The 15,225-nt window shown below is 36.5% G+C and overlaps 1 protein-coding gene across 3 annotated transcripts in view; it reads left to right on the top strand.

The window, feature by feature from the left end:
* Window positions 1-15,225, top strand: part of FAAH2 (fatty acid amide hydrolase 2) — a 60,350-nt gene that overhangs the window by 34,856 nt on the left and 10,269 nt on the right. For all 3 annotated transcript variants that reach the window (XM_040997821.1, XM_040997813.1, XM_040997806.1), the window contains 3 exons: window positions 1,747-1,866; window positions 8,878-9,013; window positions 11,857-11,974. In XM_040997821.1, coding sequence (XP_040853755.1) covers window positions 1,747-1,866; window positions 8,878-9,013; window positions 11,857-11,974 — 374 coding nt within the window. The remainder of the gene's footprint in view (window positions 1-1,746; window positions 1,867-8,877; window positions 9,014-11,856; window positions 11,975-15,225) is intronic.

The following is a 15,225-nucleotide window of genomic DNA, read 5'->3' as shown; positions in this document are numbered from 1 at the left end:
ATATTAGTGGGGAAAAAATAGACTCAAAACTATGCTTGCTCATTTGTGTTATTCAAAAAAAGTTCTCTTATACTTCTTGGTTAGACTCAAGGAATAAACCCTAGTGATACATATCATACTTGACTGATTGTGGATTTCAGTATCATATTTATTTTATGAACAAATAGATCTCCGCACCACCAATCATAAAGCAATGGAAAACCAGGAGAAATGTTAATTATTATGACTTGATCCCTACACATTGTATTGAAATATCACATTATGCACCAAAAATATGTATAAATCATGTTAAAAATTTTTAAAGTACAAAATGCAGTCCCTCAATTTTGGATGAATGGATGCTAAAAAGTAAACCAATGCCATATAAATTTTTTTAAAATTCTAGTAAAGATAAATACATAAAGCTAGTATTGGTGCAACTTTTATTTGTAATCCAACTTTTATTTACCCAGAATTTAAAGTACAATTCACAACATTAGTTATAAACATGGGTGAATAGCACATAATGTATAATGATATAACATGTAACATCTATTACATATAATGATCGATTTAAGTTGTATAAACAGAAAATCTGAAGTCCAAGTTTATTGCATAAATTTGATTTTTTGCAAACATGATGACTTAAAAGTGCAAGAAATGAAATATGTGTTTTTATGCATATACACATCTACTACAATAAAAGCTAAAGTATGGGCCCAGCGCGGTGGCGCAGTGATTAAAGTCCTCGCCTTGCACGCCCGGTTCTATCCCGGCAGCCCCGCTTCTCTTCCAGCTCCCTGCCTGTGGCCCGGGAAAGCAGCCGAGGACGGCCCAAAGCTTTGGGACCCTGCACCCACGCGGGAGACCCGGAAGAGGCTCCTGGCTTCGGATTGGCATAGTATCGGCCCTTTGCGCTCACTTGGGGAGTGAATCATCGGATGGAAGATCTTCCTCTCTGTCTCTCCTCTCTGTATATCCGCCTTTCCAATAAAAAAATAATAAAAATAAATCTTTTAAAAAAAAAAAACTAAAGTATGAGCCCCATATTTGTCAGGCAGGCATTGTTGAAGTGCTATTTGCTCTACATTTTCTTTTTGTTGTTGTGTTTGTTTTTATTATTTTTTTCCTTAAATTTTCTTCATTAAAAAAGGCAGATATACAGAGAAGAAACATAAAAAGTTCCTCCATCCACTGGCCCACTCCCCAAATAGCCACAATGGCTGGTACTGAGCTGTTCCAAAGCCAGGAGCCAGGGGCTTCTTCCTAGACTCCCAGGCGGCTGGAGGGTTCCAAGGACTTGGGCAATCCACCACTGCATTCCCAGGCCACACGCAGGGAGCTGGAGTGGAGCAGCACCAACATTTACCTGTGCCTATATAGGATGCTAATGACTGGAGGTGGGGAATTAACTAGAGCCAGTGCACCGACCCTTTTTATTATTGTTTTTCATTATATGATTCCATAGGCATAAATTCAACTAAGCAGAAATGATGATAGTAATGGAGGAATTGGAGTACAAAGAAATTGTAAGCCAGACAAAGCAAATAACAAAATATTATTTATTCTTTTTCATAGTGTTAATAAAATGTGATGAATCTCCCCAGAATGTTTATATTGACATAATAGATTACAGTTATCATCCAAATAAATGCCCTAAGACTTAGTTTAAACCTACAAATACTGAATTAATGTACAATACATTCCATGGAAATAGTAATGTAGCTAATTTCTTTATTTAAAATGCATATTTTGCATTTTGTCTAGGTGGTGAGGGCTGTACCCTGGCTGCTGCGTGCTCAGTGATTGGTGTGGGCTCCGATATTGGTGGTAGCATTCGCATGCCAGCTTTCTTCAATGGAGTTTTTGGACACAAACCCTCCCCAGGTAATGTTAAAATGTTGGGAAGGGTAATTCCAGTTTTATGCTTCATAGCCAATAGACATTTTGCCCATAACATGCTGATCTTTCTTCTCTAAATAAATTGTTTTATTTCTATATAGTGAATAAATTTCGTGTATTTTACACTGCAAATTTAGGAGCATAGTGACGCTTCCCATGCTGCCCGCCCCCCTTCCTGCGTTTCTCATACACTCTCCTCTTTAATTTCTTTCTTTTTTTCACTTAATTCTTCCAATGACATACTTTCAGTTCACTTCCTAACCACGTATTCAACACTCCGTACGTAAAGAATTCAACAAATAGCAAGCTTGGAGTATGCATACATGCTGTAAACAATAATGAACTCTCACAGTGTACCCACGTAGACTGCTGTGGAATACCGTTTGTATTAACTGTCACAGATCAAGGAACGCGTGATACCTTTCTTCTTTGAGACCAGCTTATTTCACTAAGCGTCATGGTTTCCAGTTACGTCCGTTTAGTTGCCAAAGACAAGATTTCATTCTTTTTAGTTGTCACTACCAGCATGGTTTCTATATAAGAACGTCCTCCAAAAGCCAATGTGAATACACATTATGAGAAAAAAGTATTAAAATATATTAAATAGTCACTGTAACACCTTCAGGGAGATATTTATGTGTTAAAGATGGTGTATTCAAAGCTCAGTAAGCTTAAATAAACCTTCCCTAATTATGCAGTTAAGTAAAGATAGTTTCAGATTCAAATCCAGCCTTAATTACTAGAGGTTGTCCTCTATACCAGTTATAATCAGGGATTGACATATCAGTTGTGTTTTATTTCCCCATACTTAAAATGAAAGGAAAAATCACATAATTCCAGTATATGGTAAGTAAAAAAGAAAGGAAGTTCTGACACCTAAATGCTACAGTTATTAACATCAACTAGATTTCTGTTTTATTATAATTACAATATATATTAACTGTTGGCAATTTGTAAAATTTTTTTAAAATGAAAAAAATTCAGTCAGTTTTGTGTATTAAAAGTCATAGCTTCTGTGATAAATGTTGCAGTTTATTTGGAACATTTTATTTGCATACATGTGGTAATCTGTTTTTATGTTTAATATCTTCCTGTTACCCCACACACAAGCACAGGTTCAAAGAAATTAATGTCATCTGTCTCACAAACATATACGAACATGCTTAGGGATATACACACACTCACATGTGTACATACAACCCACATATGCTGAAATAGTTTTGTGTTTAAACTAGAGGCCGTTCTGTACACACTGATTTGTAACCTCTTTTACCACCCTCTGTGCTTTATGTCAGCAATGGTGTGTATTTACAAATACCATCTGAATCCTCCACAGTCTAGTCTGTTAATCCTTTATTTTTGGATGTTTAAATTGATTGTAAACTTTTATTATGCTAATGACTACCAATGACTTATTCTTAGCTCAATTACTTATTCTCTAGACCAGTGATTTATTCTTTAGACTCTGAAAATAATTAGTGGAAATTGTAGTTAACACTTATGAATGTTTTAAAAATTGTTTTTGTATTTCTTGTCATTTTTGTGATGCAACTTCTCAAACAGAATAATCGAAATTCCTTGAGGCATTTGTCCAGTTGTTACACACAAAGTTCAGACCGCTATATGCGTCTGTAGGCAATACATTTTTCAACTGCAGTCTCATTTACATGAGAAATTATCATCTGAAAAATCTTTCATATGCCAAGTGCCAATTTTAATAATTGAAAATTTACAGCCATTTAAAATCTATAACCAAGACTTCATTATTATTGTGTGTTCTTAATTTTAAGTACATAAAACTTAGTCACGGTTAAATAATAGATTTACTTATTTTTATTTTGGGGAGCAGACCGAACATCTAAGTGAGAACTCTGATCATCACGCCCACTCCCCACATGCGCACAAAGGCCAGGACTGGGCCAGGACCAGAGGCAGTGCTACGAGTCAGGCGTGCAATCCAGCTTTCCCATAGGGGTCAAAGAATCCTGTTACTTGAAAAATCATCACAGTTTGCAGCTTCTGTTTTGGTGGGAAGTTGAAATCAGTAGCCAGATCCAGGAATCTACCCAAGGCAGAACAGTGAGGAATATATGCTAAATACTTCCTCCCCAGGCTTCACTGTTTAACTTCTTGAGGTGTACTTGACATATAATAAGCAGTACATGTTTAAAGCTTAAAATTTGATAAGCTGTGATGTATAAGGCTGTGGAGTCTCTGAGGCAGATATCCCAGGAACAGTTTGCTTGCTCTTAAATCTCATTTTACTCCTCTGCTGAAATGCTTATTAAGTGGGGATTGGATTGCTTCACATATTTTCTCCGCTCCCCTCCCCACTCCCAGAGGGCTTAATACACTATCAAAACAGAAATAATCACTTTAATTTCTTGTGCTCAAATGATGTAGCCATGGTATAATATACGGCTGCTTCCAAATCGTGTGAATTTGTGAAAGCTTTGGAATTAGTATGAAAAGTGAGATTGTTCCATTGTAACAGTCCAACTTCAGATGAACACAGGACTCAGCATGCCACCTAGCTGTGGAAACCTGTATCAGTATCATCCGGTTACTGTCAGGCTGTGAGACTGTGGTGACATCTACACTGTGACAAATAGCACAAGATAAATTTTAGTGAGTTTTAAATATGATAGCTATCAAAATTTCAGAGCTGTAAAATCATGAGTGCCTACTTCACTGTAGATGATCTTGTCCTCATCTTTCAGAAACTATTTAAAAATTCTAAGTCCTTGGCTATTAAAAATAGAGCTTACTTATGAATCAGATTTTTCCTGATGGAATTAGGAACTTGTAATAATGGGCTTATCAAATAGTTCTCTTTTGTAATTGTGGGATTGTCCACTATTTTAGGCAGAGAATTCTACCAAATATCTTCTGCCATGTTAGTTCAGTTAAAGCATGAGTATCCTTAAATTGATCTGAGTATTGATTGTTGTTCAGCTTTGATTTTGTAAATAAAGTGAACAGCATCTGTTAGTTCTCTTTCATTCCTGCCCCAATGAAATTGACTAAAGAGACCAAGTGGAGACTCTGGCTAATCATGATTGAGAACATTCCATTGTTTTCAGGCCAAGTTGATATGGAATTCTTTGATGAGATTTTGAATTCTTGATGTATGATCCACTGTATACCATGTTTATGGTATTTGATAAACTGTCACGAAAGACCTCATGAAAGCATTTCAAAATTTTTATAGTCAAAATGCTGTTGTTCCCAAAGTGTGGTGAGTGATCCTAAGTACTTCCATAGGATGACAGTACTATTCATCAGTACATTAAATGAAGCCTGTGGTCAGGAAACAATCAGTAAATAAATGCAGCCCCTTTATTTAAAAATAAAAAGAGAACAAATAGCAAATTACCTTTTAATGTGGCCAAGCATTTGCTGGACCGAATATTTACTGGAACAATCTTGATACTAAACCTTTGCATGAGTAGTTGATAGTGCTAAAGCATAGGACATGGTGAAAACATGATGTCAGATATTTTGCACAGCAAGCTGTATGTGTCTTGCATTAGAATAACAACGAACAGGAAGGCCCTTACTCAATTTCTATCACAAATTTTTGGCTTATGTGTTACTTGAAATGCATGAATAAATAAATAAAAAGATTGATCTCATCTAAACAAATTGCAACAACTTATAAGAAATATAAATTCAGTGACTTGTTTCCTTCCAAAGATTAAGCAGAGAATTTATTTTTGCCTTTTCTTTTCTTAACTTGTTTTCCTTGTTGAGTTCATTGACAAACTGCTGGATGCAGTGCAAACATTTCATGATTGCCTCCTGGGAATCTGACTCCTGTATCCTCACCATTAATCAGACACTGACCACTTTATAATCCAGAATAAAGCCTGAATGATTTAGGTGCAGACATGATGTAAAATTCTTTCTTGATGTTATTTTTCTGGATTTATCATTGTGTTTTGCCATCATTCCAAAGTTAAACATTCATGGTTTATGGTTTAGAATAACTTCTTTAACAAACAGGCTGAGGTCTGAGGTCTGACTGTACTGAAAACTATGTTTTCCTGAATTGTTTCGTGTTAAAGGGGAGTGCAGAAGCTGTTTGTTTGTGTTTGCTCAGTTTGGACTGTAATGTCATTCAGAAACCAGATATATATATATATCTTTTCGCTTTTTTTTCTCTACTTCTGTTTTGACAAAAATAGAAAACCAGGTTTGACAAAATTATAACTGCACCAATGCTGATACACACAAGAAAATCTTTCAGTTTTTTAAAAATTTTATGGAGACACTTAGAGAACATACAACATCTGTTTGTTTATTTTTCTGTGTTTAGCTTATTTCATTAAACATCATGCCCTTCAGTTGCGTATGTTTTTGTGCAAGTGATAGAATTTCTTTCTTTTCACAGCAGAATAATATTTCATTCTCTCTCTTACCTCACACTTTCTTTTTTTTTTAAAGATTTATTTTTATCATTTTTTATTGGAAAGGCAGATATACAGAGAGGAGAGACAGAGAGGAAGATCTTCCATCCGATGATTCACTCCCCAAGTGAGCGCAACGGCCGATGCTATGCCAATCCGAAGCCAGGAGCCTCTTCGTGGTCTCCCACGCGGGTGCAGGGTCCCAAAGCTTTGGGCCGTCCTTGACTGCTTTCCCAGGCCACAGGCAGGGAGCTGGATGGGAAGTGGGGCTGCCGGGATTAGAACCGGTGCCCATATTGGATCCCAGGCGTGCAAGGTGAGGACCTTAACCACTTGTGCCACCGCGCCGGGTCCCCTCACACTTTCTTTATCCGTTAATCTGATGATGGACATCTTGGTTGATTCTTATTTTGATTATCGTGAAACAATGCTGATATAAACAAGGTGATACAAGTGTCTCTTTGATATATTGTGTTCATTACTAATTTGCTATATGCCCAGTAGTGATGTTGCTGGATCATGTTTTTAAAAATATGTCCGTAATGTTTTCCAAGGTGGCTGCACTAAAATTTACTTTCCCTTTCTCTATATCCTTCTCAGTATTTGTTGTTTAAGCATTCTGATAGGGGTGTGATGATATCTCATTATGGTTTTGATTTGCCTTTCGCTGATATTTAGTGATGTTGAATAATTTTTTGTTATTTTTGGATATTTGTATTTCTTCAGAAGCTGTCTATTGAGTTGCTTGCTCATTTCTTAACTGGATTGGCTGTTTTTGTTGTTGTTGAATTTTTAAAAAAAATTTCTCAGTGTATTGATCCATTGTCAGATAAGTAGCCTGACTCAGCATATGATCTTTTAGATTGATCCAGGTTGTACTACTTCCTTTTTTATTGCTGAATAGCATTTTGTTGGATAGCTATAACCCAGTTTGTTTATTCACTCTCCTGTTGTACATTTCAGTTATTTCCTCTTTTTCAACTATTACAAATAATATGGCTATGATAATTGATATGAAACACCTTTTTGTGGGAATATATTAACTTGTCCTGGGTAAATACCTACAAATGGAATGGTTAGATGATTTGGTAATTAAATTTTTAGCTTGAGAAACTGACAAAAGCTTTTGCAAAGAGGCTTTACCATTTTACATTCCCAACAATAACGTGTAAGAGCGGCAGGCCTTCTGCCTACTCATTGAACAATCATTTCCTCCTCTCTTTCCATAGAACCTGAAAACTAAGACTGTTTTTGGAATATATAGAAAGATCTATTCTGAATGTTTCAACAAAATGAAACCATATAGTATGTGGCATGTTCCAATGGATTCACTCACCTGCGATGCTTTCAGTGTTTACCCATGTTGTACCATGTATCGGGACTTCATTTGTGTTCATGGCTGGATAGCATTCCATTGTCTGAATATACTGCCTTTTTCTAATCACGTGTTAGTTAATATATATTTTGACTGTTTTTGCCTCCTGATTATTGTGGATATTGCTGCTTTAAATATCCTTCAGTGAATTATTTTTCTAAGACCTGTTTGTGTGTGTGTGTATGAATGTATATATGTGTATGTATACATATGTATATATTCTGGCTACATACCATAATTTAGCAAGCTCTGCTATGCTGATTTGACCCTCACTCGGGACTGGACTTCATCTGTCACTCCCTTGCTGACCCTTCTTTGCTAAAATGTGTATGTTCTTACTCTATTCAGCCATCTTGGATTAGCCCTGATTTTCTGTTAATGTGTCTATGTGTACTCTACATCATGTATAGGTCTAATGTCATTCTGTGTGTGATATTTGTAGTAATATCTGCCCTTTAATTACTAACACTATAATTTGTTTCTCCTTCATTTTTGGTAATATTTTTCAATATTTTTAAACTTTTTGGTCTTTCTGCAAACCGTATTTTATATGTGTTGATTTTCTGCATTATATTTGGAGCCAAATCAGGTAAACAGATAATTTGCATTACTTGCTGCTAGTGCCACAGTCCAATTTGGGGAATTCAAAAAAGATTCAAAAACTTCTATGAAGCTAAATTTTCAAAGTTGTATAGACAAATATCTGGTATATTATCTTTCCAAATGTATAATAAACATATGTCATGACATATCTAACCAATGCAGACATTGCAAAATGGCTTGGTATTTGGGGAAATCTGTAAATGCGTTGTTACAGTTGATATTGACGACCCAGATTATCGAGGGTATTTTTTAACTTTGTCCTTCAAGCTAGGAAATTTCCAATTGTATTTTATCTAAGACTTATCCATCTACCATTGAACAGATCTCACAGCCATCCTCCCCAACACCCTCAAATAAGTGGCTGAATTAGGAAGGATTCTGTTTAAATCTGATCAGATATGATCTCACCTGTTTTATTTTGGAGATTTTCATGAGAATTTTTTGAAATTAAGGACTTTTTAAAAAATATATAAACCTAGTAAAATTGTGGCAGCTACTAAAATAGGAAATCTCTAGAATAACATTTTAGGTGGATTAAACATGGTGAAATACAATATACAGGGATCATGTATTACTTTAAAAAACTAACATGAGTATCTAATCTTTCAGGTGTGGTTCCCAATAAGGGTCAATTTCCTGTGGCTAGGGGAGCACAGGAGAAGTTTCAGTGCACAGGTCCAATGTGCCGCTATGCGGAAGACCTGACCCCCATGCTGAGAGTCATGGCAGGACCTGGAATAAAAAAGTATGTTCAACTATTTTTTTCCTCCACTGCCTTTGCTTGTTAATGACATAGAGATAAATGTCTACTCTTCAAGTAAATAATTTTGAGATTTCTTCAAGAACTTTTATACAAGTGAACATCATGTTTCACAAATTGAGAAAATGTCTTGTAATGATATATTTTTTTTTCTTATTTTATAGCACATTCCATAGGCTCTGAGATTTCCCCTCCTCCTTCCAAGTCTTCTCCACATACTGGTTTCCCTGATATTATCACAGTAATATAGTCCTTCATAAGCAGTCAGTCCATGTCCATCATTCTGCTGTTTCAGTGTAACCTTATATTGTAGGAATGGACAGTGGCAAAGATTTCAGCATCCTCTTGTCAAGGCATATTTAACAGCTTCTTTGAGAGTTCATTTTTGGTTTGCAAGTAGAGATGCATACTGCATTGCATCTTCATGACTGATTATGACAATTTGTATTACACAGTTACTATACTTCCCCTTAAATGAAAAACCATGAACCAAACTCAAGAACAGGAATGGTAATAAAAAATTTACAAGAACATGAAGTTACATAGCATGCTGAGTGACCAATGTGTCGCTGAAAAAAATGAAAAGGAAAATAAAAACCTTGAAGAAAGTGATGCTACTGGTGTGACCTATGTGTCACTGAAGAAATTAGTAAAAAAAAAAAAAAACAAAAAAAAACCCTTTTTTAAATAAATGAAAATAAAAACAAAAATATCAACTCATGAGATGTAGCAAAAACAGTATTAAAAGGAGCATATTTAATTTCTCCTCTCGATGGTTCCCCCTGTGTTTTGTAGTAAAATAGTCTATCAGCGTAGTCTTGACTCCAACATGAGTCATGATGCTGTTGCCATAGGCAGTGGTAGAAAATTTAATATTCTGTTGTCTAGGTATATTTAAAAATTTCATTGGGGGTCTGCTTTTATCCAGTTGTAGAGATGTGTTCTGTCAAGTTTGTTTGAGATTGCAAGTGTATGCTTATTTGCCTTAGTTTTTGTTTTGCATTCTTTTTGGAGGTTTTAATATATTAGATTTGACATATCATATTTGTCCTTTTGGAATTGTTTCATTTCACTGAGCATAATGGTTTCCAATTGGGAACATTTGGTTGGAAATGATCATCAAATTTCATTCTTTTTAATAACTAAGTAGTATTCCAGAGAGCAGATGTAACACAGTTTCTTTATCCAGATCTCCTCCGATGGGCATATAGGTTGTTCTTCTATCTTTGTGATTGTTGATTGTGCAAAAGTAAATATAAGGGTTTAGGTTGCTTTCTCAAGGGTATGTATCAGTTCTTTTGTATATATTCCCAGGAGTGGGATTGCTGGGTAATATGGTAGGTGAATTTTCAGTTGCCTGAGTATTGTCCATACTGACTTCCAAAGTGGCTGTGCCAGTCTACAGTCCCACCAGTAGTATTTTCCCACATCCTTGCAGCAGGTGTTGTTGGTACTTGACTGTTTATATGCCATTCTCACTGGGGTTAAGTGGAACTGCAGTGCAGTTTTATTTGTATTTCCCTTATTGCTAGGGAGCTTGAGCATTTTTTCATATGTCTGTTAGCCAATTGAATTTGCTCCTTTCAAAAATATCTGCTCGTTTCCTTCACCCATTTCTTAACTGGGTTGTTTGTATCATTGTTATGTTTCTGGAGTTCTTTGTATATCCTGGATGTTAGCCCCCTCTCTGTTGTGTAATGTGCAAAGATATTTCTCTTTTTGTCTGCTGGTTGCTTTTTTATTTTGTTGATTGTTTCCTTTGCTGTGCAGAAGCTTCTTAGTTTAATGTGGTCCCATTTTTTATTTTGGTCTTAACTGCCTGAGCTTTTGATGATTTTTTCTAGGAAGTCTTTCCATACGCCTATATCTTGTAGTGTGTTTACTATGTTTTCTTCTAGTGGTTTCATGGTTTCTGTGCATACTGGTTTTTACCACTGAATTTTTTTCTTGCCAAGTTCCTGATTTTTCTTTTGATGATCATAATGGTTACTTTAAATTTCTATCATACATGACCATAATATAACTAATATCATAATAGCATTATTGATATATTTTCCTCTTTGATAAAGATTTTTTCCCTTGACTTTAATGATGCACACTTCTTAAATATAGCTTCTATATGTGTATTTTACATTTTATTGTATTTCTTGTTGGTTCTTCTTATATTCATGTTTTGTTTAATCTAGGATCCTGGCTTATTTTCTTCTCTTCAATTTATATTACTTCCCAGGATGACTAAACCTGCATGTGCCACTTGTTATTTCCCATATAGAGATGACTTGTTAATCTACATTTTCAGCTCACTGTTTTAATGTAGGCTACAGCATGTATTAACTTGCATACTGTGCATCTCAGATACATCTCAGTATTAAACTCATCTCTTGTTTTCTTTACTGATGCCCCATTTTGCCCCATATTGGACCACAACTAATTGAATCACTAAACCATGCTTTCCCACATTTCCCACTGCTTACAACTAATTAGAGCAGAGTCCTGTTAAAGTTACCTCCTAATTATTGCTTAGATCTTTACAGTTTTCTACCATTGTTAAAATGTCAGTTCTGGCATTACCATTTCTTTTCTGGATAACTATTGTTTTTTGTTTCTTCAGTCTACTTTCAATTTTAACCCATTCTAAAAGTGTCTTACTTGCAGCCAGAGAAGTATCCTTAAATACGAATATAAATTTGCAATAAGGTATATCAAAATTTTACAACAAAATTCTATATCATCAAAAAACTATGGTAGACATATAGGTTTCTTTCAGGGTCAAAATAGTAAGAATATAAATAATTTATTGATGCCGACTTCTGCTTAATACTCTGCAGGTTAAAACTAGATGCAAAGGTTAATTTAAAAGACTTGAAATTTTACTGGATGGAGCATGATGGAGGCTCATTTTTAATATCCAAGGTGGATCAAGACATCATTGAAGCAATGAAAAAGGTAATTTTGAATAAAATTTTAGTGGAATTCGTATTTTGCTAAATAGATGCCTGCTGTTTCTAGTATGGCTTTGACCACATTTGAACAGAATCACGTGTAGTGCCCAAAGCAAAGATGGAAACAAGTAGAAATATTTTAGAGCAGGAGCCAGAGGAATCTTCTCTCCATGAGAAAGAGGAACAAACTAGTGACTGTTTCAGTGGCTTTTATTTATTTGGGGAACTATGCTTCATGTGGATTTGATTAACCTGTGTGTCACTTGTTTGCTAACTATTCACTGGCCCAGCCGGGAGATCTTCAGGTGGATCACTGCATGCCAGGAAGGAAAAGGATATGTGTCTAGTTACACAAGTTTCTTGAACTCATTCATCGTAGGAATGGGTGCTGCCTGATGTTTTGGTTTAGCCAGGCACCCATAGATGTTGTTGATGTGGTATTACTCCTACAGCTTTCACTCCCAGACACCTGGCACTGGATTGTCTCGGTCCTTCTATGACTGTTGATGTGCAGGTTAAAACTAGTGATGCCCCCCTACATTTGAACTCATTATCTTAAGAACAATATCTGTATCCAAGGAGCTTCAGCATTTGGTGGATCACTACTTTATATACAGACTGGTCTAGAAGTGTTTGTTGACAAAACATTAAGTTTAGATTTGTCGCATTCCTTCACATTCCATTTCAAGCTGCATAGATCTTTTTTTTCCTCCTGTTTTTCATTTTTATTTTTTAAATATATTTTTATTTTGAATTTTGAATTATGTGGTACAATTTCATATAGGCTGGGATTACCCCCCAAACTCTCACCACCCGACAGATTTTCCACATTTTACTACAATAGTGTAGTCCTTCATAAAGAATCGTAATTCTATCAGTCTCTTATTTAAGTGTACCCCGACGTTGTTGGTACAGACAATGTCAGCCGGTCCAGCATGCCATTGTCTACACATGTCCAACGTTTTCTTTTGGAATCTGTCTTTTGTCTGAAAGCAGGGATGCATGTTCCATTATTCCCCCACATCTGTATATGAGAGATCCTAGTACTGCATTGCTATGAATTTCCATAATTGAGAAGCCATGAAACAAGGTCAACAACTGGTATGAATTAGAATAGCCACAACAACAACATCAACAACAAATTACAGCACCATGAAAAAAAAAATGTGCCACTGAATAATCAACACACGAATGACAAAAAGGAAACACAAGAAGTCTCTTGGGAAAAACAATGCCACCGTATAATCCATGAGCCAGTGATGAATTCAACAATAGAAAAAAAATTATTTGGAATAAACCAAGCTGAAATAAAGAACATCAAAACAGGGATAGAGCTAAAAAAAGCAACCATCCAACCAAGAAACAGTATGGATCGGATTACTGAAGTTAACACTTTCCATGCTGGTTTCCTTAAATAAGAGAGAATATATGGTATTTGTTCTTTTGTGATTGACTCATTTCACTGAGCATAATAGTCTCTAGTTGGGGCCACCTGGTTGTAAATAGAGTAATTTCATTGTTCTTAATAGCTGAATAATAGTCCTTGGAGTAGATGTACCACAGTTTCTTTAACAACTCTTCTTTGGACAGGCATCTGGATTGTTTCCATGTCTTTGCTATTGTAGATTGTGCTGCTGCAAGTATAGAATCACAGATCCCCTTCTCACATGCAGATTTTACTTCTATTGGGCATATTCCTGAGAGCGGGATAGCTGGGTCACATGGCAGGTTTGTTTGCAATTCTCCAAGCACTCTCCATACTGATTTCCACAGTGGTTGTACTAGCCTACACTCCCACCAGCAGTGAAGAAGGGAGCCTTTCTCCCCACATCCATGCCAGCAGGTGTTGTTAGCTGAGTTCTGAATGTAGGCCAGTCTCACTGGAGTTGGGTGATACCTCAACATAGTTTTTTAATTTTTTATTTTGTTTTATGACACAGTTTCATAGGCTCTGGGATTCCCCCAACCCCTCCAAAAAGCCTCCCCCCCATATTGAATTCCTCCATATTGTTGCAGTACTATAGTTCATATCCAGTCATGATTCCTTCATTGCGGGCAAGGACCATGCAGAGAGTCTGGCATCTTATTGTCCAGATAAATTCAACAGTTTCATTGGGAGACTATCCCTGGTCTGAAAGTAGAGCTGGCAGAATATCATCTCAACGTGCTTTTCATTTATATCTCTCTGATGGCTAGGGAGCCTGAGCATCTTTTCAGATGTCTGTTAGCCATTTGAATCTGTTCTTTTGAAAAATGTATGTTAATTTCCTTTGCCTATTTTGTTGCAGCGTTGTTTTTTGTTTGTTTGTTTTGGTTGCTGTCTTTGGATTTCTGAAGCTCTTTGTAAATCCTGGATATTAGTCCCCTATCACTTGTGTAGTATGCCAAAATTTTCTCCCATTCTGTTGGTTGCTTCTTCACTTTGTTGTTTCCTTTGCTGTACAGAAGCTTTTTAGTTTGATGTAGTCCCGTTTGTTCATTTTGGATTTGATTGCCTTTGCTTTTGGCATCTTTTGTAAGAAGTCTTTCCCCGTTCCTATATCTTGGAGTGTGCTTCCAGTGTTTTCCTTTAATAGTTTGATGGTTTCTGGGTGTAGATTTAGGTCCTTGATCTATTTAGAGCTAAGTTTTGTATAAAGCAACAGGTGTGTGTCTTGCTTGTTAATTCTGCATGCAGCTATCCGGTTGTCCCAACAGCATTTGTTGAATAGACCTGGATTTTTGCCTGGATTGTTTTCAGTTTTCTTGTTAAAGATTAGTTGACTATACATGTGTGGGCTCCTTTCTGGTGTTTCTATTCTGTTCCACTAATCATCTTCTCTGTTTCTGTACCAGAGTGCCAGACTGTTTTGATAACCACTGCTCTGTAGTATGTCTTGAGGGCTGGAATTGTGATTCCTCCAGCTTGATTTCTATTTTTCTTTTTTTTTTTTTTAAAGATTTATTTTTATTATTTTTTCATTGGAAAGGCGGATATACAGAGAGGAGAGACAGAGAGGAAGATCTTCCGTCCGATGATTCACTCCCCAAGTGAGCACAACGAGCCGATACTATGCCGATCCGAAGCCAGGAGCCTCTTCCGGGTCTCCCACGCGGGTGCAGGGTCCCAAAGCCTTGGGCCGTCCTCGACTGCTTTCCCAGGCCACAGGCAGGGAGCTGGAAGGGAAGCGGGGCTGCCGGGATTAGAACCGGCGCCCATATGGGATCCCGGGCGGGCAAGGTGAGGACCTTTAACCATTTGCGCCACCGCGCCGG

The sequence above is a fragment of the Ochotona curzoniae genome, unplaced genomic scaffold, assembly GCF_017591425.1.
Source record: "Ochotona curzoniae isolate NIBS_2020 unplaced genomic scaffold, NIBS_Ocur_1.0 contig_1274, whole genome shotgun sequence".
In the NCBI taxonomy this organism is placed as follows: domain Eukaryota; kingdom Metazoa; phylum Chordata; class Mammalia; order Lagomorpha; family Ochotonidae; genus Ochotona; species Ochotona curzoniae.
Note: the sequence above shows the minus strand (reverse complement) of the source record. Positions and strands in the feature narration are given on the sequence as shown.